The following is a 21,678-nucleotide window of genomic DNA, read 5'->3' on the forward strand; positions in this document are numbered from 1 at the left end:
GGTTCTAAAAAGAGAGGAACAGAACAATGATTTATTTCTCACAACACTAATATCTCAAGCTGTCAGTATTGTTACTGCAGATATCCTGAAGCAATAAGAAAATAATTTAATCTAGTCACACACACACACACACACACACACACAAATATATATATATATATATATATATATATATATATATATGCATGCTGATTGCTATGCATTCAGAAAACTAGTTAAAGAAACTTAGAAGATCAGTGTAACAGGGTGGGGGGGGGACTTATAAACAAAACACAAATGTATACTAACCATCTTGTGTTCAATAAACTGCTGTGCTACCACTGAGTATATTTTGTTGAATAGTCACTGCTATTTTGGCAAATGCAGCTGTGATCTAGGTGCTGCAGACATAACAAGAATGGTTTCCTTACAACATGTAATGAGAAAATCACACAACATATTGTAAAACATTTTTTATTAAGATTTGTTATACATACATATGAAGTTTAGATACATTATAACACAAGACACCTTTGTAGGATGTTAAAAGCAATAACATTGATTTTGTCACAGGTGGCCAGCCTCCCAGCAGGAGGAACACGCCCACTCACTGGGAGGACCACAGTACACACCTACCCCGCTCCCAATCACCAGCCTACTAACCATGTGTATCTGTCCGTTGTTTCTCCCTTCAACTATTTCAACCCGCAGGTCAGCAGGGACGGCGCTGCGCATTAGTGGATTACCTGTTGGGGAACCGACGCAGAGAACCACGACTTGCACTTACCTTTTGTTTCATTTTTGTTGCTATACACTAGTGCCTTTAGTTATGGAAAATAAAGAGCACCTTCTAGTAACCACGCCTCTTGCTCCCTCTGTGCTGCCAGCATCACAGATTTAAACGGTTCCAATGCCAAGAGGTGAATTCCTTAAAATGTGTCAGCATGAGTCAGAGTAGCAAAGGGACAGTGGTCACATGCTTTAAGAATGAGAGTCTAAGGCTCTCTCTGGTGCAGACACGTCAGCCGGGTAACACAGATTCATCTTCCACACTGCAGCACAAAAACACACTGCCTACTCTGCGCTACTTAGCAAAGTGAACGAAGCACTGGGCCTTTCTTTCAGTAAAAGAAGAGATTAAACCAAAGACAGATGAACTTACATGCATGCAGAGAGGTATGCTAACTGAAGGAAAAGCACATGATGTTTAGGCAGGGGCCACTGGGTGCCCATGTGTGACATCAGCCATATGATAATCACACTGCACATACATCTGAATCACTGGAGATGATGCATCATGGCCGGCTTCCACTTCGCAGACTGCAACCTCTGGTACAGGGACCATACTGGAGCGCATGCTGAATATTGTCGAGTGTGCTATGGAGTGCACTTGTCAGAGCTAGTTCCCCTGACAACAGAGCATGGCCCGAGGGCATTCTCCCTGCAGTATGCTATGCTCTTCTTATGTCCAGCTCTGCATGTCAGCCATGCAAGTGTGATTAATTTGCTTGTTTCTACAGGAAACAAAGATAACATTATTGTACAATGATCAGGTTATAAATTCACGGTTACTCAGGTCTGAATCCATACCCCATTAAGCACCAAACTGCAATAGTAGGCCATTTTCCTTTTATTGAAAATATGTGGGCTATATAACACGGAGTAACATAAAAAGTCATTAAGCTAGTGATAATTAGATAATTAATTAAACTGTGAAGTGATTGCATTGTGAAAAGGTAGATCTGTGCAACTCATGTAAGAGCACATGCCTCATTGTGTGTGGGGTACGGTCTGGCCCAGATACGTTGGAATAACGAGAGTTGGAAAGGCCCCCTGGCTGTAACCATAAAATTTTGTGGTTCCCCTCTGAAGGCGTAGAGAGAGAGAGAGAGAGAGAGAGAGAGAGAGAGAGAGAGAGAGAGAGAGAGAGCATGAATTGACTAGAATCTAGATTAAGAACATTTGATGATAAGAGTGCTTTCAGTCTGAGGTCGGGCTAGCGTTTGGATCTGAAACAGAGCATGGTTTTAATAGCAGTCTACAATCCGCGTTTAACGAGAACCAGAATTTTAAGTACTTAAACTGCTGTCATCACATCTCGGACAAATTTTTTTTTTTTTTTTTTGGGTTTGTACTCCACGTCACTCTGAAAACCGCTGGTGCGTAAAATAGCCCTAAATGCCATGCGCGCGTCTCGAATGCAGAGCTAGATGTTCTGTCCCAGGTAGGCTACACAGTCCTCTGATGTGGCGTGTCTGCGGCAACTGTGGAGTTTTGATCTGCGCTGTTCAGAATGAGAAAAACGCGCAAAAGACGACAAGCTGTTATGAGTGTTGAGTAAAAGCGGGTAGAAGCCTTACTGCGAGTAAATGGGATTCAACGTCATCCGAACAGAATGTAAAGAATTTTTTGAAGGATGGGAGGAAAAGGCATCTCTGCCGCGTTGCTGTTTCTGGGATACATCTCCGTATCTTCGGTTAATGCAGGTAAGTTTGCATATTTAGCGTGTCGGTGAACGCATCATCATTATTTGTCTCGCTCCTAACACGCCGCACAGCAGGAGAGCGCGTTGAAGCGCCGTTACTCTCGGGTGATGTGTGCGGTTTCACACATTTAGTTTTAAACCGCAGTGGTTATTAAAGGAACCAAACAGACACATGTTCACTGGGGGTGCTGGCTGAATAAAGGGTTCAGCACAACCTGTTCATCACAGCCACCGAGCAACAGTATATTCAACCGTCTGTCTCCTACTGTGCATAGCCTATTTAACCAGAGGGGCAGCAAAATTATTAGAACTTGGGCCCGAACCTTGCTTGTTGTTGTTTTCCCATTTATCCTATTTTGATTGTCATTTTGACAAGAGTAAAACACGTTTCTCCGCGACAAACAGTAAAAAAAAAAAAAGCTTGAAAGTTTACTGGGTCAAAATTAGGTCTCGTTCGAGGAGTCTCCTGTAAATAGACGTGCACCCTATGGTAGACTACTGCAAGCGCGGTCACAGTGAAAGCTTTCCATGTAAATAACCGGCTACAAATGCATTAGACAGAAAATGTTTCGATAGTCAATTACCTGTGAATTTAACGCGTTAAAAGACATAATCCAGTGCTTTGCAGCTTTGTATCCAGTGCTTTGCAGTCATTATGATGCTCTGTGTGTTATTGTTTTGAACACAGGCATAGTGGGTGTGTGGGTCTGGTAACCTGTAATATTCCTTGCAGACTAACTCAGCAGGTCTCATCCCACCCTCCCACGCTTCATTATCCACACATACTGAAGGAGATTCACTCTCAGTTGTATGCATATGTGGACATCCATAGGTGTAATAGTTAAAGAGTAGTGGATCGGAGGTTAGGCACGCAAATAGGGTTATGGACATCAAATCCCACAACTGAAAACAACCCATAAATGGGGGGATTTTTTTGTGTACAATGTTCTACCTCAACATCTGAGAATGTAAACAAAAGGAAAAGAAAAGCAAAAATAACACATGGATGTAAAGCAAGTCGTGCATTTACCTGAGCCAACATTCTTGTCTTTTATCTTAAAAATCAGCAAACAGAGAAAAACTGAAAAGCAATGAAAAGTAAATCTAAACATAATAGTCTAAAATAGATAATGAACAAATGGGTTCACCGTGATTGCCTCAACCTGTCAGGCACAGCAGCCCAACACACTGAACAAGCGCGTTCCAGTTTTCCCTTTCATGTGCACAGGAGAGGCTGCACAAAGCCGTGGCCTGTATCAGCTCTCCAATCAGGTTATGCATTAGAAAGCAGCCGACTGGGGCATTCACCAGTGACTAAGGGAATAACCCAGTTTACAGATGCTTTACTATAGAGGAATCCGCTGGGGTGGCAGGGGCTGGCAACAGGAGTGCTAGGAGGCTGAGTAACTGCTCCAGTACTGTGACAGACTTTATCACATGAGCCTGCAGTGATGAGCGTGAGTGATGGGAGACAGAGGCATAGTACTCAACTCCTCGCCCTGGTTTGCTAGATGACTGCTCTGTCTGACAGTCGTGGGAGCATGTCGTGAATATTGTATAAGTGAGAGATTGTTCTGAGAAAGATTTGCGTGGTTCTAATCCCTGTGGCCTGAGCACAGAATGACAAGACAAATCTGAATATCACACTGGCATTTTTGTGTGTGTCAAACATACGTGATAATACATAAGGCAACAAACCCTCAAGGTTTACTTGCTATTAATTTATGCGTTCATTCAATTTGAGATTTAACCCCCCCCCCCCGCTGACTTAAGACCACTAGAAAAATGTGACTAATGCCATCGCTAGCCCGTAACCAAAGACACAAGAGCCAGGAGCACGGGGGGGGTCATTCAGCTCTAGAAAGACTCCACTGTGGAGTCGCACTGTCAGACCTGAGAGACAAGGCAGGACAGAGCTGTGGGGGCTGAAGCCACCCCTCCTGGCCTGCATCCAGTTTGAAGTGCCGCTCATGCTGACTGCTCCACCACGTGTGGCAATGACACCGGATGTCTGCTGGGCAGATATCAAGTATCAAGAAGCCTGATGACTTCCAGGAAGACGGAATTCTGTTTTGTTTGTCAGTCAACACAGAATATGGAATAACACAGTAGTCCAGGCTGTGAGTGTTTTCTTAGTTCAGTAGGATGAGATCAGAGATCAGTTGGCTTCTGAACTTGACTTTGCTGAAGTCCTCTCTTACAGTTGCAGAGAGAAATGAAAAATGATCACAGGTGGATTCGTGGGCTTGCTGAGGACTCTGTGCTCTATGAATGTACAGTGTCTTAGAAACAGAGACATAACTGAGCAGGCACAGGTACTTTGATTATTACCGTAGAGTGGGTCCATAATTACTTTTCACTTTTTCAGATCACTTCAAAGCCAATTCTTGTTTTCCATCTAGGGTTTATTCATGGTATAATAATAATAAATGTCAGAACTGCTGCTAGGAAACTTTGAAAGCAAAGCCATCTCTGTGAAGCTACTTCTCTTTCACTGCACTCCTGTTTGAGGATAATGATCTTGATTATTGCCTGTGAGTGATGGTTGGACAAAATCTGTTTCCGCAGTAACTGAATTGACATGATTTATTACCAGATTTCATGCAGATCTGTGCACATGCACATTTATTTGAGTTGATTCTATAACCACCACATCCTGGAAATCTGGTTTATTCATGGCATGTCAATCAGATGATATGCACAGAGTCTACATCATGCCTCATTCACATACAGCTTGACTAATGCTTTCTTTGAAGCCTACCAAACTATAGGAACTAGTTCAGTTTGTTTTTTTCCTTTCCACTGGAAAAAAACAAAACAAAATAGAGATGTCATATTTGCAAAAACAGAGCATTATGGGAAATCAACACCATGAGCTAAATCATGCCCATAAGCCTGCAGTGCTCAGGCTGTAGACTCCAGTCACAGCTGCATACCCGCTGATCAGATGGGGCCCCCACACACCTACCCTCTTAACGAATTAATTTAAGATAATTGTTCACAAACCTTAATGAAAAGCGGCTTGCAATCAGAAGCTAACATATGAACAATGGAAAACACCACAGCTAAGAATAGTGGTGTTACCCTGCATCTGCACTGTTGCACTGAATCTGTAATTTTCAGAAAATGTCAAACAGTCTGTGTGTGTGTGTGTGTATATATATATATATAGAATGTTACATTTTGGTTTCTGGATTGAAAGGTGCTGCAGTAAATACACCCTTTAGACAGATATGGAAGGCATGTGTATTTATATGGCCTGGTAAGGCTGAGGGACGAAGAAGCAGCAGACCCGTGCCAGGTTCCTCGGCTCTCAGCCGTGATGGAGTAAATCACTGAACCACACGCAGGTGTGTGGCCAGGAAGTGGGATCAGCTGTGTATCCTCACCAGCCCACACATGCATTGCCACTATAAAGCCTGCAGAAGGAATTCTGGAACTGTGCACAAAATCCTGGAGCTGTTATTAAATCGTTCGCGGAGCGATTTTTTGGCCCTGTGTTTGACCCCCTGGTGAGACAGTAAACAAAGTCCAGTGCATTTCCCACCTCATGAAGAGGCTGGTGAGGACTCTACACGAGCACAGAGTTAAAATACCAAAGCAAGAAATTACACTACAAGGAAGGGAAGCTGCTCAACATCACAACTTAGCAGGACACTTTAAAAGAGGCTTAAAAGTGGTAGAAATTTCAGCCTGACTTTTTCATTGCACATTAAGGTGAGCCATGTATTCAATTTTACTAACGCCATCCATTTCTGAGCACCAGAGTCCTAAGGTTACCATCATTGTGAGGTATGATGGTAACCTTACCATTGTAAGGTTCAAAGGTATGATCTAGAAATTCAAGCAATGCTTCACTGCAATTAACTGCATACACTCAGAAGCAGCAGTAAGCAGACAGAATATGGGGTCAAGTAGTTGGCTAGGAATCGATCAATAAGCTCAAAACACAGTTAAGTCTGAGGCCGGCCCAGACCTGATATTGCCTAGACATAATCTGTGGGGAATTCAGATCCCTCAAGCAAGTACAATAAGGCAAGCTATTACTAGGGAATGGGATCTGATTAAACTAATTAAACACACTGGGACATCATTCTACTCCTAACAAGGAACAACATGATATGTCGCAACCACAGATTTGTACTCTGGTTTCCAGTAAAATATATAATTTGTATAAAAAGAGTTTATATTTGAGGGAGGGGGTTACAAGCCAGTTGTTTTCCTCCAGATACCCCCGGAAAGTCCAGAGACCCCCACATTTGAACTCTGTCCCAGCTCCAGATACAACCAATAAAGGATAAAGTGCCCTTGTTTGTCAGTTCTGGGTGTGCAGGGATCTTGAATGATGTAGACTGTTTAGGCGTCCAAGGGGACTAGGTTGGGAAACACTGTTCTAGGGAAACAAATAATCACAGATTAGTAATATGGTGGGGTTTACTTTCTTTCTACACATCAGGTTGCATATTCAAGCATTTTGTCTTTCCTCTGTTCCATCGTGAAATTGCTACCACACAGACATAATCACAGATGTCATGATTAATATGACAGTATTTGTGATGATTAAGTTTGACAGCTCCACCCCCCTCATTTTTGAGAGTTTTTTTTTTTTTTTGCTAGATGTCCTATACAAATACCTTGTGTACTATGGATCAGGTTAGATTGATGATGCGTTAGATTGACAGTAAAGTTAGACTGATGATACAGTAGGCAGTGGTAGCTCAGTAGTTAAGGTACTTGACTTGTAATTATAAGGTTGCCAGTTCAAGCCCCACTACTGCTAAGCTGCCACTGTTGGGCCCCTGAGCAAGGCCCTTAACCCTCAACTGCTGAAGTTGTATTCAGTCATAATTGTAAGTTGCTTTGGATAAAAGCCATAAATGGAATGATGTGTTATTACTGGCTATTGAGACATATGTATAAGGACATAGGAGCTTACATCATAAGGTTACTATTAGGCAAAGAAAATACAGATGTTTTTTAGCCCCAAATATAGAACTTTATGTAGGAATCCAGAGAAAAGCAGAGGATCTAGAACCCCTCGAAGCTGATCCGTTATTAACTGTTTGGCGATGACTCTCTCTTTAAATTGTGCTATCAAAATAGATTTCACATATAAGAACTGGAAAATTGTGGTATTTTAATAGCTGGCACATGGAAGCCACTATCCTGCTCTGCTGTCTGGGCTCGTTAGTGGTGGCTAGGTGTTAACAGCAATGGTTTATGTGTCCCTGAATTACAAGGCAGTGGATGACAAAGCAGTCATAGTTTCTGAGGACTCTGCATGATTTAATTCATGAGAGCAAAATGTTACAGCTATGGAGCAGCATGCACTGGCATCTTTGTTTTGTTTGTTTGCTATTAAAGACACTGAGGCGAATTCAGCTAACCGTCCAAGAGCTCCCACATGAGTAATAAAAGTAAAAATATAATGGACCTATTGAGTGACAGTGACCTCAAAACAGGCTGACCAGCCGAGGGTTTCTACCAACTGAAACTTAGAACATTCTGCCCTATATAGGCATTAGAAATAAGGCTTAGAACATTTGTGTGAAAAGCAGTCTGTCGTCCCTTGCAGCCATCCTTTCCCACAAAAAAAAGATGTTCTCTGCCATCTCCTGTGTGCCTCGGGTTAAAGCTGCTGAAAGCAAATGTGATACGATGCCTTCTCAGGATGTTTCTTCTCTGTCTCTCCTTTTGTGCCTTTCGTTTTCAGATAGTTTGTCTGCTCCGCTCAATGTGACCATCAAAACCTTAGAGGGCAACTCAGCAGTGGTCACATGGGACATTCTGGAAGGGGATCCTGTCATCGGCTTTGCAATCACGCAACAGGTACCGGCATATCAACCGCATTAAAAATGGGCAGCGGTGACTCTCACCACAGACAATGGACTGTGTGGGTGATGCATGTGTGGTGCATGCATGTAGGTCCATTGGACATGCACCTATGCTAATGCCATTTGAGATGCTCTGTAGCAGATTGTGAGTTTCTGCACAATGTGTGTGGGTGTGTTTCTGTACAGGATGAGGTCTGGGGAGATTTGCGTGTACACTGTGGAGCAGAATGACGAGAGGAAATCATATTATATTTTATATATGACTATGTTTTTAATATAAAATACCATGAATGAATTAAAAAAAACCAATTATAATTTGTATATATGAAATTTATATATGCTAGTTCTTAAGTACTAGTTTTAAGTATAATTTATGGTATATGTGATTTTTGTAGAATTTTTACAGACTTTGCCTGGCAGTCATTGTCATTGAAGGCAACTATTGTGTAGCTTTTTAGCTGGAAATCTGGGCAGGCAATACTGTGAAGACACCCTGTGCACATGACATATGTTAATTCACAGTCATTTTCTAAACCCCCAGATTCTGAACTAGAAGCACATTTCCTAGTGTTTACATTGCTGTGGGAATTGATCATAATTGGCTAACGAAGAACATTATCTACTCTGACAGGTCACATTACATTCTAAATGTAACCAACAGAAAAAAAAAACAAACAAAAAAAAACTTATAGCATTCCATGAACACAAACATGACTTCTAATTAAAACAGCAAAAAAATATATCAGCTACGAGACAGGCACCCATCTTACATTTGTAAATGTATTGCTCATTCAGAACTGTGTGATTGCCTTTGCCAAGGACATATGCAATGTTGCCTTTAATTTGGCAAAAATATCTTCACAGACTGCTTCATATGCTGTCTTCTAAGTGCAACATTTTTTTATATCAAGAGCATGCGCTAACGTTGCCCATAAATGCTGTCTGTTAGTTAAGCAGCTGTCTCCAGAGTGGAACACAGAACATGTAGGTCTGCAATATATTAACCAAACAACTGTGTGTGCACTGTTTTTCATTTCACTGTGTCTGATATTATTAAAACACAGCTGCACAGCAGCTTCTCCTATAGACATGAGTCATAGCAACCTTTAGTGCAGTGAACAATCGACAGCAATAATATTTTTGTTGTTTTGTATTTCATCACAAGGAATTTAAATAATGACTGTGGTAAAAATGCAGAACATCAGCCTTAATTCAGTTTTTACAAACATATTACTACACAGGGACAAAGCCCTTTTTATACACAGTCCCCTGGTTTTAGTGGACCATATGCAGGTTTACTATTAAATTATTATAATCTTAAACAAAGCTATCACATTGCAAATACTTGGCAATCATTGAGTAGCTGAAGGCCACAAATACCACTCGATCTAATGACGTGGCAGGCCTGTGTTGAAGCCATTTTCAGTTCCTTATTGTTTTGTAGGTGTTACTCTTCTGTGGGTTTACATTTATGGAATTTAGCTGAAACCTTTTTCCAAAGAAACTTACAACTATGACTAAGTATAACTTGAGCAATTGAGGTTTAAGGGTCTTGCTCAGAGGACAACAGTGAGGCTTGAACTGACAACATTCTGATTATTAGCCCAGTACCATAAGCACTGAGCTACCACATGAAAAATCTTGTCTTTGGCCCTGAAGAACTATTTTATTCCCATTAAGAAGGTTTTTAGGGTGATCATACATCCTCTTTTTAGCCAGTATTTTTAAAATGCTTATGATTTGGCCTTTCTTTCATGCTAACATTTGTTTAATGACATTTATGCCATTTATGATTTCTGACATAAATCATGTATTTGTATATACACACACGCCAACACCTGCAATCCAATTACATGACTTTTTAGGTTTGTAAGCATGATAAAACAGAAATAAATCTATAGAAATTAAATATAATAAATCATGTAAAATGGCATTTTTGTATCTAAAACAGATGAATCTTCAGGAAAGTATACCTGGTACATCAGAACTACTGAAAAGTAATATGTAGTGAAGTAGTGGATTTTTATGGCAACTGATTTTCATTAATCATATGAAAATAAATTTATTTATATATTATGTGCATTTTTATATGCATTTCAAAAATGTTTTATATTTGTAAGGAACAGCTGAATGGAGAGAAATAAGATTATTTGTCCATATAGGCTCTGAAGGCAGTTGTTATTGGTGAGATCAGGATGGGCATTCTCTCATCCCCTGCCCACAGACAGGAACCATGACTCCTCTGGCGCCATGATGCCATGCAACAAAGCATAAACTGATCATGCTGGCCTGGCTTTCTGACCCTTCCCACTCTTGTTAGGTGTCATAAATCCACAGATTGGAATGCAGGAACCTCTTACCAGCCTGGTTATACTTTAAGGAACCATGACTATAAATTCCATCAGACTCAAAAACTTACCAGGACAGCCAGCTTTTCTCAACCAACCATCATCTCAACATTTTTCATGTTCACACAAGTAAATGTTTCTTATCCCACAGCTTCACAAAGTAATAACATGCATTTGTAACCTATTGTTATGCCAAATGGTAATCAGCCAGTAATGTATGGCTATCTTAATATAATCTTCAAACTGTGATGTTTGGTTCTATCGTTTGATAATTGATAGATGTTTACTAGAAATCATATATGATCTTATATGAACCAATTAGACAAAATATAGTAAAGTCAGTAGTTTGCAACTACAGCAAAATAGGAAAGGAATTAGATTGACTCTACAATCACCTCACCTGTTTTAAACTCTGATACTTTGTAAAATTCATTCTAGGATCATGCAAGTACAATATTGTTTAAGGAATATGTTGTTATTTTCTTTTGATTTGTGGTGAAACTTACTAGAATGTCTTACCGTAGTTCTTTCTTCGAATCATGAAAAAAAGGCTATTGAATATGCATGAACTAACACATGCCATTTCCCCAACATATAGCTGATAAAGTTATGACCCCACTGGTCATTGCAGATTGCAGAGTGGAATAGAGGAGAGGGCCCACAGAAAGGGGGGAGGGGGGGTTATATGTGAGTGGACCCCCCCCCCCCACAAGGGGAGATCAAGACTCAAATCTTTCTTTTGAGTCAATAGCCTCTTGCTAAGTGGTTAATTTCATGTTACCTTATTTTACTTTATTTATTTATTATTATTTTTTGCTTCTGCTTATTCTCATGTCTTTAGTTTGTGTTTGTTGGAATTCACTCATCACAGCTTATTTCAAGACAGTTTGTGTTGATTGAGACTGAAGTTTCATTGTATGGCTGGTGATGAATCATTCCAAAATTGTCATCAAAAGCGAGGACAGGACGCATGACCACTGATACCCAAAACTCCTACCTCTGAAGGCCAACCCAAAAAGACCTAGGACTCTCTAACTGAGCCAGCTTTGAAAATCCAATCCTGCGGATGAAGAAGCCTAGTCATCTCATCATCATCGGCCTACATTGCTTGTGCAGGGTCGAGCCAGCAATGCGATGGAAACAGACTCTCTCTGTAAGTGTCATCCAGACGCTAGACGTGGCCAAGCCCAACTGATTGTAAAGACAGGCTTTTCACTTTTGACAATACCAGTTGGTTTAAATAGTAATGCTACTATTTATATATCAAAACTACATCAGTTAACTCGTTCCTCCCATCTGGGATGCAGCCTCCTCAGTCCTATAATTATATCTTCCTCTGGCTGTTCCACAACAGTTCCTCCTTCTCTTCAAAGTCTTCCTGGTATAAATTTGAGTCAAGCTCTCTTTACACTAATTTGGTTAATGTTTCCTTTGGTCAGTTGTTTACTTTGATAAGGAGACTGCCTGGTTGAATTCTCCCTGTAATCAGTGTGGTACACCAATTTATCTTATCAATCATTATTTTTCAGTTTATAAAAGTGTTAAAACAGCTACACTTGTAATTCTGTAAGTGAAATAAATTGGTCAAATGTGCTTATATATATATATATATATATATATATATATATATATATATATATATATATATATATATACCTCTTTTTTGAAAACCAAAATATGGTATGCTTCAGAATCCATATCATCAGCAAATTCACATCATCTGACAGCCATACAGATGCATGCTTTCCATATTTCCATGTCATCACAGATGAGGCTGCAGGTCCTGAGCTTTCTATCATGAATATTTACATTTCCCTGTCACACTGTCTCCCTGTTATACCCAGTGAGGCCTGCCTTACTGCTACTGTTTCAGTCTTCCCACAAACACATCACAGCAACACACTCCAGGTGCAAATGCCATATCCAACTTTTGATTGCTCTCATCCACTAGCAATGCTATTACACACCACGGGCCAAAAAACAATCCAACAGCCCACTGCCCAGTGGTCCTGTACATGTGAAAAGTAAAAGAATTGCAATTCCTGTATGGTTCACCAATGTAAATTAAACTGCTGGTGCAATAAAGTTGACATTTGTCCCCTTTAATAGTCCTCATAGACCTTGTTTCATTTAAAATCCAATTTCATCCAATTCCAAATACATTTTAAGCAGAAAAAATCTTGGTCCATATTTAATAAAAACGTTTCTTAACATCAAACCACTGGTACTTTATCTTATTTTCTTTCTCTTTTATGTAAAATGTACAAATTGCAGGACTCACAAAAATCCATAATAAAACTGATAAACTAGGGCACTTTATAGCATACTAACAGGATTGTAATATTCTGTTGATTTCTTGTGTGGGTTTAAATCCACATTACCCTAATATAGGCATGGAAATGGAAGTGGCGCATTCAGTGTATGGGTCTCTTTTGTGTGTCCTGTCTAATCCAGAAGAAAGATGTGCACATGATGCGCTTCATTCGGGAGGTGAACACCACTACTCGCTCCTGTGCATTGTGGGATTTGGAGGCAGACACAGAATATATTGTCCATGTACAGTCCATCAGCATGAGTGGGACCAGCCCTCCCAGTGACCCTATCCTCTTCCGCACCCCAAAAGAGTCTGAGAAACTGGCCTCCAAAAGTCCTGGTAAGTGAAGGATATGAATTTTGCAATACCTGGTATTTTAGACTCAATATAACCTCTTAAAATGTAACCAAAGTGAACTTATTTGCAAAGACAGAATATTGACCATAATACATTAAACTAAATCTTATAGTCAGCTCATGGAAAGATTTGCCTGAAAGATCATTTGCAGCTAAATAATTCCCATTAAATTATGTTTACATGGGGGAATAAACACTACAGGGTGAATGTTAGATTCTAAAAATACACTGTAACTCAATGTGAAATTGCTTGCATTTGCACATTTTCAACTTAATAATTCTTTATTGCAGGACACTGTGTCTTTTCTAGAACAACCCACATGTCCAGTGTTATAACCCATTTAGTGACCCACTCATTTAGACAAACTTCGGTGGGGCAGCCATTTAATTACACAGCCCAGGTATACATTACCAGAAAACTAGGAATAACTGGTGCTGGCATTGGCTCCATGCCTTTGTCATGCAGCAAAGGACACTGTGATGGTTTCCGTCATGCTATGTCTGACGTGAGGCAGACAGCAATGGGAAATTGCTTCTCCGTGGAGCTGGGTTGCTTTCGGCTGCCAGCACTTCTCCCGACTCACACACCCAGAATGACCCAGTGTTTTTGGTTTTGTTTTTCTCGTCCCAGAACCCTCTAGTATGAGAGATGCAACCTCTGACAAACAGATTAAGTTTTCAGGAGAACATCTCAAGGGCAGGGGAAGCAAATGGGAAAAACAGAAAATGATGTCGTTAAAGATTTATTTCAGATGGCAAAATTATCTCCGAAATAATAAATGAGTGGTTGGTTTTAAAATTGACTATAGTATTGACTGTGTATATAAACGATAAAACTGTCATAAATGATAAAACTTTCATTTATGCTAATAGTTTGTGGCAACAATCTCAAACTCATAAATGTCGGACCGCTAAAGCAACATCCATGTCCATGGACTTAAACACACATCTGTACAGAACAGGTTTGGCTACAGGTTTGGCTACAGAGCAGCTCTGAATCTGGTTTATTCTCAGCTGATGCCACACGTCAGCCACGACAGGCAGATAACAGGAGCATTTACTAAAAACACTGTTTCATAATCAGCCATTAGCACTCAAGTTACTCTCCAATTAATCATTCAGGCAGCATTACGCTTCACTTAATTTCGCATGACTCAAGGGTGACTAATGAACACGGACAGCTAATCCTTCTCTCTGCACGCCTCCCCTTCTCCTTGCTTCAGGGTGGCTTCATGTTGTTTTTCTTACTGAACTCATGACATGTATCGACTTTGATAGGGAGCTGAAAAATGCCCAGACTTTCACGGCTCAGAAGCCCGAAATAACATTTCAGTTTTACCTGAAGGGTATCGACGTTTCCATCCAAGCGGCGAAGGAGCATAAAGAGACAAGTGGAACCTCTTCCATTTATCACAAAACACTGCTGCTCTATCATTCCAACAGGCCACTGCAGAGCTCCTACCCTCATAGGCTAGTCTTAGGCTAATCAGTGAACACAAGCAGAAAACTCACAAATTAGCTTGATTACCATCAGCCCCTAAATGTGTAGCCAAGAGGAGTGGGGTGGGCTCTTTTCCTGGTGATGTGAAGCATCACTTGTCGATCAGGGAGGATGGAAGCTTATCCTGAGGGGGAAGCTCTGAGACGTCTACACTGATGGAGGATGTGGATGTGGGCTCTGATTCTTCATCAGCAACCTTCATCATCATCAACACCACCACAAAATGGCCACTACTCATTTCGGTCTGGGCAAATAAATGTTCTGTTTTATTAGGAAAACCATCACACAAAAATATCAGGGATTAGCATTCTTTGGGCCTCATTAATGAAACCTTCATAAAAAATATGAACAAACTGTAACTAAGTTACAAGTAAAATCCCAAAAACTTGCCAAAAGAATCAGAAACACTGCATAAACCACAGTTTTATTTGTAGAACGTGTGTATGTTAATAAATACCAAACTTCACAAATTGGCAGTGCATGCTTATTCATTTACAATAAAAATATAATTACCATAATTCACACCCATGAATGACAGATCACCACCTTATAAGTCAGCCCTTGGACTGAGGATTCTCAACAGAAACCTTTAAAAATGTCTCAGAAAAAGCAAAATAAAAAAGAAAAACTATTCTAATGAGGAAGCAGACATTTTATTAAATGAAATGCACTAAAATCAAAACCTTTTATTTTCGAGTGCCCAAAGTTGTTTCAGTAGCCAAAACAGATTCCACCTGCACAGGTACGGGAATAGTATGGGATCTGTTGCACTCCCTTCTCAAATTTGGCTCTAAAATATTGGATAAATACAAAATAAGGGGTCTCAGTAAACAAAAGTGTCCAACCGGCCAGTCATTACTCTCAGATAATGCGATCTCTAAAGACCCATTTGCCCTGCAGAGTTCTGTCAACTAAATCCAGCAGCAGTGCAAGATCAGCCATTTCCACAGGTGACCGCTATAGACCTTAAACTCTTTTATAGTGAAATAGTGAAATTATATACATTAATTAAGTAACTAATTGGCCACTAATTGCTCTGTACAGGCTACTGGAAGTTGAATAACAGGCTATATAAGGTTTTGGTTGTTTTTTTTTGCATTATTTATATATATTTAATTCTTTAGTTAATACTTGATTTATGGCACAGTCATGTCCAATGATATTTTCAGTGTCTACACGTGGTTAGGACTATGAACACTTTAATGAATGCAGGCATTTACAGAAATTGACAATTCTATACTGTGTTTGTGATGTTTGAAAATTGATGAACTACCAAAGTTTTTTTTCTCTTCTTCTTCATCAGATGAGGTGACTATGAAAGAGGTCGGTGAGGCAGCCCAGCTGAGGGCTGGAGAACTCATCATTATAGTGGTGGTCCTGATCATGTGGGCAGGTAAGACATTTACACTCAAACACTGGGTTTCTTCTTTTTTCTTCTTTTCCATGCAGTAACTGCAGCAAGAAACAGCCTATAGCTAAAACATCCAGTATAGGTATAATTTTCATCACTCTCCCATCATATCTGCGGATAGGGTTTAGTACACATCCAAATTAGATTTCACATGCAGCAAATAGTGTCACAGCCCCCTGTTTAATAGGTGTGTGAGCAGTATCAAAACATGTTTATGAATTGCTGATCAGGGTGCTGAGATAGATTGGATTCAGCAATAGGTGCATTTTCCTGCTGCAAACAAGGGATGTTTGAATGACCACCTGCTGGATGGTGTACTGGTGTACAGAGTGGCTAGATGTAATGGGAAAAATCTCTTTAAAAACTCTCTCAATTGTGCGTGTGCGTGTGTGTGTGTGTGTGTGTGTGTGTGTGTGGTGGGGAGGTTTTTATGTCTAATTGGACCTCGGGATTTATAAACATGGCCTAGTGTCTATCAAGCTTTTGAGAAGATTATAAATCATAAAAATGACAGTTGTGGCACAGCTCAGAAAAACAAAACACCTCATCACATTTCTTGAGTTCGTATGTAATTGTAGTGTCTAACAAACTTTTTTTTTTTTTTTTTTTTTTTTTTTTGCACCACAAACACACGGTGATCCATCATCAGGTTTTCTTTTATCTTCTTCTTGCCCATGACATCCTTCATCCATCACTTTCCATCTCTCCTATATTGTCCAACTTAGTTTCTAACTCTTTCTCTCTGCCCTAGGAGTGATCGCTCTCTTCTGCCGCCAGTATGACATCATCAAAGACAATGAGCCCAACAATAACAAGGACAAAGCCAAGAACTCATCAGAGTGCAGTACCCCTGAACACCCTACAGGGGGCCTTCTGCGTAGCAAGGTCTAATCACACAGGCAATAATGGGCTTCAGCCTCAGGACATGTAAGTCATGCAGTATATTAATGCCCAAATTCCTGTTACATTATAATTTTTTGCCAGAAACAATAAGTTTAAACAGATTATTTCTTGTGATAAGAGCATGCGGTGCTTAATCATTTATTTATTTATTTTTGCGGTCCAGTTCTGATCAATTCTAGCTACATTCCACCCCAATATCATTTCCTTTCAGCTTCAGCATTGTTTATGATTCCTTCCACAGAGCTCTGAGACATACTAGAAAGCCATTAACTGACATTGTTGTGAAACTGACTGCCCATGCACATTTAAAAGACTTTAATATTCCATCATCTCAACAAACGTGGACCCCCTTGGTGCTTATCTGCGAAGGGCACCTAAACAGCTTCCCACTTGAGCACAAATGAGTGAAGTGGTCATGTGAAGAGGAACATGTGCACAAGCACAATCTCATCATCGGGTTATACCCCCCCCCCACCCCGGCTTCCATTCCGAACACTTCAGAGACGACACCCCAGGAGGATGTCCTAGCCTGCCGTAATCTGGAAAAGCAGTAGAAATCGTACCTCCTGAGGTGCACACCATTGCTGTTAGCTTGGCCTTGCACATATAAGGGCAAAATGTGTCCTTTCCTTTGAGGCAGATGCTAAATAAACCATGACTATGGCTGTGCTAGGAAAAGACCCCCCCCCCCCCAATCCTTCTACCATAGTCAGTCCTGAAACAGGATCTTTATGCTAGAGTTACTGGGGAAGGTGACAAACTAAACAGATATCCCACATCTGGGAAATATCCATTCTCACTCCATACCCCCTATTTCTAGAACATTTTGTTCTTGTGGTTTTTTTTTTTTATTATTCATTTATCATGCCTTGTTTTTGTTTTCTGAATTCCCATTACTATCAAATTCCACCATCTTAACAGGAGTCACAACTGTAAATTTGATAAGGTTTATTGGTGCAGTGGGATTTCTTTCCATAAGCACTTGCTTGCTCTCAGGGCACCCAAGAAAACATCCAAAAGATAAATTACACAGTAACTGGCTGTGAACTTCATCTGGCATATTTCAGCTGAATCACATCATTCAAACCAGTGTCTCTCACCCAAACACAATACATTTAAAGTGTATTCATGTATTAATACAGTGATAATATATATATATATATATATATATATATATATATATATATATATATATATATATATATATATATATATATATATATATAAAACATGTCTAAATCAACTTATTGTATCTGATGAGAATATACATCACACGCTGGACACTATAATGTACAGTATAATGTGCAGTACAAGTTATTTTGATCCTCATGGTTTAGTACAGTCAATAGCATAACATATCATTGCTATTATGCTTCTGCTGTAATGGTGTGGCTACAATAGAAAACCAGGTGCCTTTGCTCCAGGCATTATTGTTCCAACTAGTGTCTACTTTAAAGCCTTCACTCTTCAATTCCCTTGCCACTCATTTAGAAGTTCTTATGTACCATTTTGTTTTTGCTTTTGACAGTTTAAGTGAGCTATGTGAGATAGGGGAGTAGTCTGGGGCAGACTGTCAGTACTCCATGCACAGATGGGCTTATCAGTTACAGCACAGTCTCTGATGGGACCACTGTCCCTAACAGCAAGACTCCAGGGTGAATAGGGCAGGTCGTCAGTCATTAGGCAGCAATAACTAGACATGTTTAACACAACTCCAGAGGCCCAGAAGGCACCAATTGGACTCGTTAAAGACACTGCACATACATATTGTATGTTCAGAAAATTCCCAACCTTAACACTGTGTTATTAGAACCCTAAGATTCATATACACATTTAGCCTCAGTATAAATGACTCTATTTAGATTGTAGGCTTAAAATTGTTAAATAAAAGCTTTTTTTTGTCAATATGTAACACACCAAACTCAAAGGATAGTAAATAATTATGAATGTTGGATCTATAGTAAACATATATGTCTTTGTTTGCATAGGAGGTATTCTGAACGGCTTGGTAGTGATTTGTATTCTGTTCCCTAGTAGCTTGGCTAGATGGCGGTGTTAATCAAGAGAGCTGAAGGGTACCTGAAGGAATCGCAGGGCAATTAAACATCCCCCTGTCCACACTGATGGCCATTAGCTCCTCGTCTCCATCTCCATGGTGACAGCCTAACAGACTGCCCTTTCACTCTGTCACCATCTCTGAGTAAACCGCACCTCCGCGTTTCATGCTACTACGCTGACAGTGCCGGAGACCCGATCCTTCTGCTTTAATGACTCGTGATTAACCTTGGCCACCGGGGAAGAAGCGGGTGGGGCTGCTGTGTGAAAAATAGCAGGTGTCAATACTGGGTCGAGGTAGCTTACATCACAGAACAGAAGAGACGGAGGAGGGTGGAAGTTGGTTCACACTGGTGAGGGTTATACTCCCTTCTTCACAGCTGGTTCCGGCATCAGCGGATACGGCGAGGCACAGGGGCACTTAGTGACAGAGAGGGTGCAGCTGTCTGTGTGTCTCAGCCCGCAAGCAGTGCTCCAAAGCAGTGTTACGCTGACCGCTGACCTTGTCAGTCTGCCATGCCAGCTCATGACCCACACACAGAGAGCAGGGCAGTAGCTTGCACCACCCACAATACCTACATGCAAGGTCCCTATGTTACATTTCAAACCTGGTCTGCAAAACAACAACACTCACATATATCATTCTGTACTTCTACAGTAGATTCCGAACTTATCCAGCTCTTCTAAAAGCCTTCCACAGTAGGAATATCAAAATCAAGAGAAAAAAATGCTTTCTGGTGCTTAGAAAGTGGAGAAGAAAATTCTCCCTTCAATGCCAGTGATTCCTAAGCAGCACAAATTCAAAGTTTCTGCAGAGGTAAGGGGATGTCCTCGAGAATGCTCCTGTTTGGCCCTGTATTTCAGCATTTTCAAATATCCAGTGTGACCGATTTATTTTTGCGACTGTACTTGAATTTTTTAGTTACATTTTTAAATTTGTAAATATGCATATTTAAACAGTTATTTTGTTACTGTCCAACAGTACAACCCACAGAAAAAAATGTAACTGAAAGTTGTGAATAGAATTAAATAATCATATCATCATATCTATGATGTCTAGCAACTTTACAACTGTCTAGCAACTATTACAGAGCATAACATCCATCACTATATAAATGAAATACTTTATATATGCCATAGATACATCTACAATTAGAAATGTTCTGTAATTTAGAGAGATTTATGAATCTGTCATGCACATCAAGTAAATCAACATGGAGTGAATTACTATATCATGAGAGCTGTAATAAAGGAAAACAAAAAACATTCATCATTTTGGAGGCAAAATGAAATGTAGCAATGCGTGGTTATGTTATATAAAGAAAATCTCTCTTGCTAACAAAATTCACATTAAAAGTATAAGCAGTCATACTAAGCTACTTGTCCATTCAAAATCATGGCCAATATCTAATAACATTGGTATCTATGAGCCAACTAGCAGTCTAGTTATGTGCACAAACACCACAGGCCTGCATACATTGAGGCTTTCACATTAATGGACTTGCATTTTGAAGATGGTTTGGTGACTAGTGTAAAGTACACATCTGACTTTGATTTTGTGCTTTCAATTATTGCTTTATACATTAATTTGAGTTTAACATGTTAAAACTACAATCAGAGATGCCCAACAAAACAATTTAGCAACAAAAAGATTAGGACCCCCCCCCCCCCCCCAAAAAAAAAAAAACCCCAAAACAAAACAAAACCAAAAACAAAAAAAACCACCAAGCAAGAGTTGTGAATGCAAGAACATTGCTGACACTTTCAGTTTTTAATCACTTAGAAACCACAGTGCCAAAAGCCTTTCTGCTTTTTGTTTTCAAGTTTTCAAATAAGTAAAACATGGGCTACTGTCATACCAAATGGCTCTAATAAATCCCTCATTATGGCTTTTAATAATACATTTCTTGTACATATATCTGTGTTAAGCAGTATCTGTGTGGCTACCTGTGTAGCATTCCCAATAGCCCAATAGGCCAACTGTTAAGCTAGGAGACCAAGCCTTAATGCACCTAAAAGAGGGTGATGCTAATAGCGCAAAAGATGGAATTTACCCAAGTTGCATATTTAGCATAAGTGAAATGATCATTAATTTCCTATGTTCCACCGATCTACTAGGCCGCATGGACATAAGAACAGGTGGAATGTTTAATGTAAATCATATGTCTTTGAGTCTATGTTAATTGTTGTTCTTAAATCAATGCTTCATGAGGGCTAGCATGTTTCTGCTATTCTATACAAAGTTATACAATTTATATGGACTAAAAATATAAATGTCTACTTATGTACTGCCACAACAACAATAAAATACTTAATATTTTCCAAAGGGTCGAGTCCAGTTGTTTTCTTGTTTTTTTGTTTTTTTGTTTATTGAACATACAGAATTATTATACAGTACAAATGCCATCCCTCAGCTCCTCCAAACCCAACTAAGTTATGCTCTCTGTTCATTACTAACAGAACAGACAGGGCACGTGGAGAGAAGAGAGGGG

At 39.9% G+C, this 21,678-nt stretch overlaps 1 protein-coding gene across 3 annotated transcripts; it reads left to right on the top strand.

The window, feature by feature from the left end:
- The first annotated feature begins 1,970 nt into the window (after positions 1 to 1,970).
- On the top strand, positions 1,971 to 21,512 carry fndc5b (fibronectin type III domain containing 5b). Of its 3 annotated transcripts, none has more exons than XM_027020003.3 (6): positions 1,971 to 2,465; positions 8,178 to 8,293; positions 13,101 to 13,299; positions 16,121 to 16,210; positions 16,980 to 17,155; positions 19,166 to 21,512. In XM_027020003.3, exons 1-5 carry the CDS (start codon positions 2,396 to 2,398, stop codon positions 17,117 to 17,119), a joined length of 615 nt encoding a protein of 204 aa, XP_026875804.2. In that variant the 5' UTR covers positions 1,971 to 2,395; the 3' UTR covers positions 17,120 to 17,155; positions 19,166 to 21,512. The 3 variants fall into 3 exon arrangements, with proteins under 3 accessions (XP_026875804.2, XP_026875803.2, XP_081559465.1); XM_027020002.3 differs by lacking the exon at positions 19,166 to 21,512 and adding an exon at positions 17,373 to 18,270; XM_081703339.1 differs by lacking the exons at positions 1,971 to 2,465; positions 8,178 to 8,293; positions 19,166 to 21,512 and adding exons at positions 8,536 to 11,799; positions 17,373 to 18,270.
- Positions 21,513 to 21,678: the final 166 nt, after the last annotated feature.

Source organism: Electrophorus electricus, chromosome 2 (genome assembly GCF_041902795.1).
Source record: "Electrophorus electricus isolate QZ-2024a chromosome 2, ASM4190279v1, whole genome shotgun sequence".
In the NCBI taxonomy this organism is placed as follows: domain Eukaryota; kingdom Metazoa; phylum Chordata; class Actinopteri; order Gymnotiformes; family Gymnotidae; genus Electrophorus; species Electrophorus electricus.

Excerpts from the sequence above, each read along its gene's own strand:
- fndc5b (XM_027020003.3), top strand. The coding sequence starts at position 2,396 with ATGGGAGGAAAAGGCATCTCTGCCGCGTTGCTGTTTCTGGGATACATC. Across the intron at positions 8,294-13,100 it reads GCTTTGCAATCACGCAACAG|AAGAAAGATGTGCACATGAT; the intron begins GTACCGGCATAT and ends TGTCTAATCCAG. Across the intron at positions 16,211-16,979 it reads GGTCCTGATCATGTGGGCAG|GAGTGATCGCTCTCTTCTGC; the intron begins GTAAGACATTTA and ends TCTCTGCCCTAG.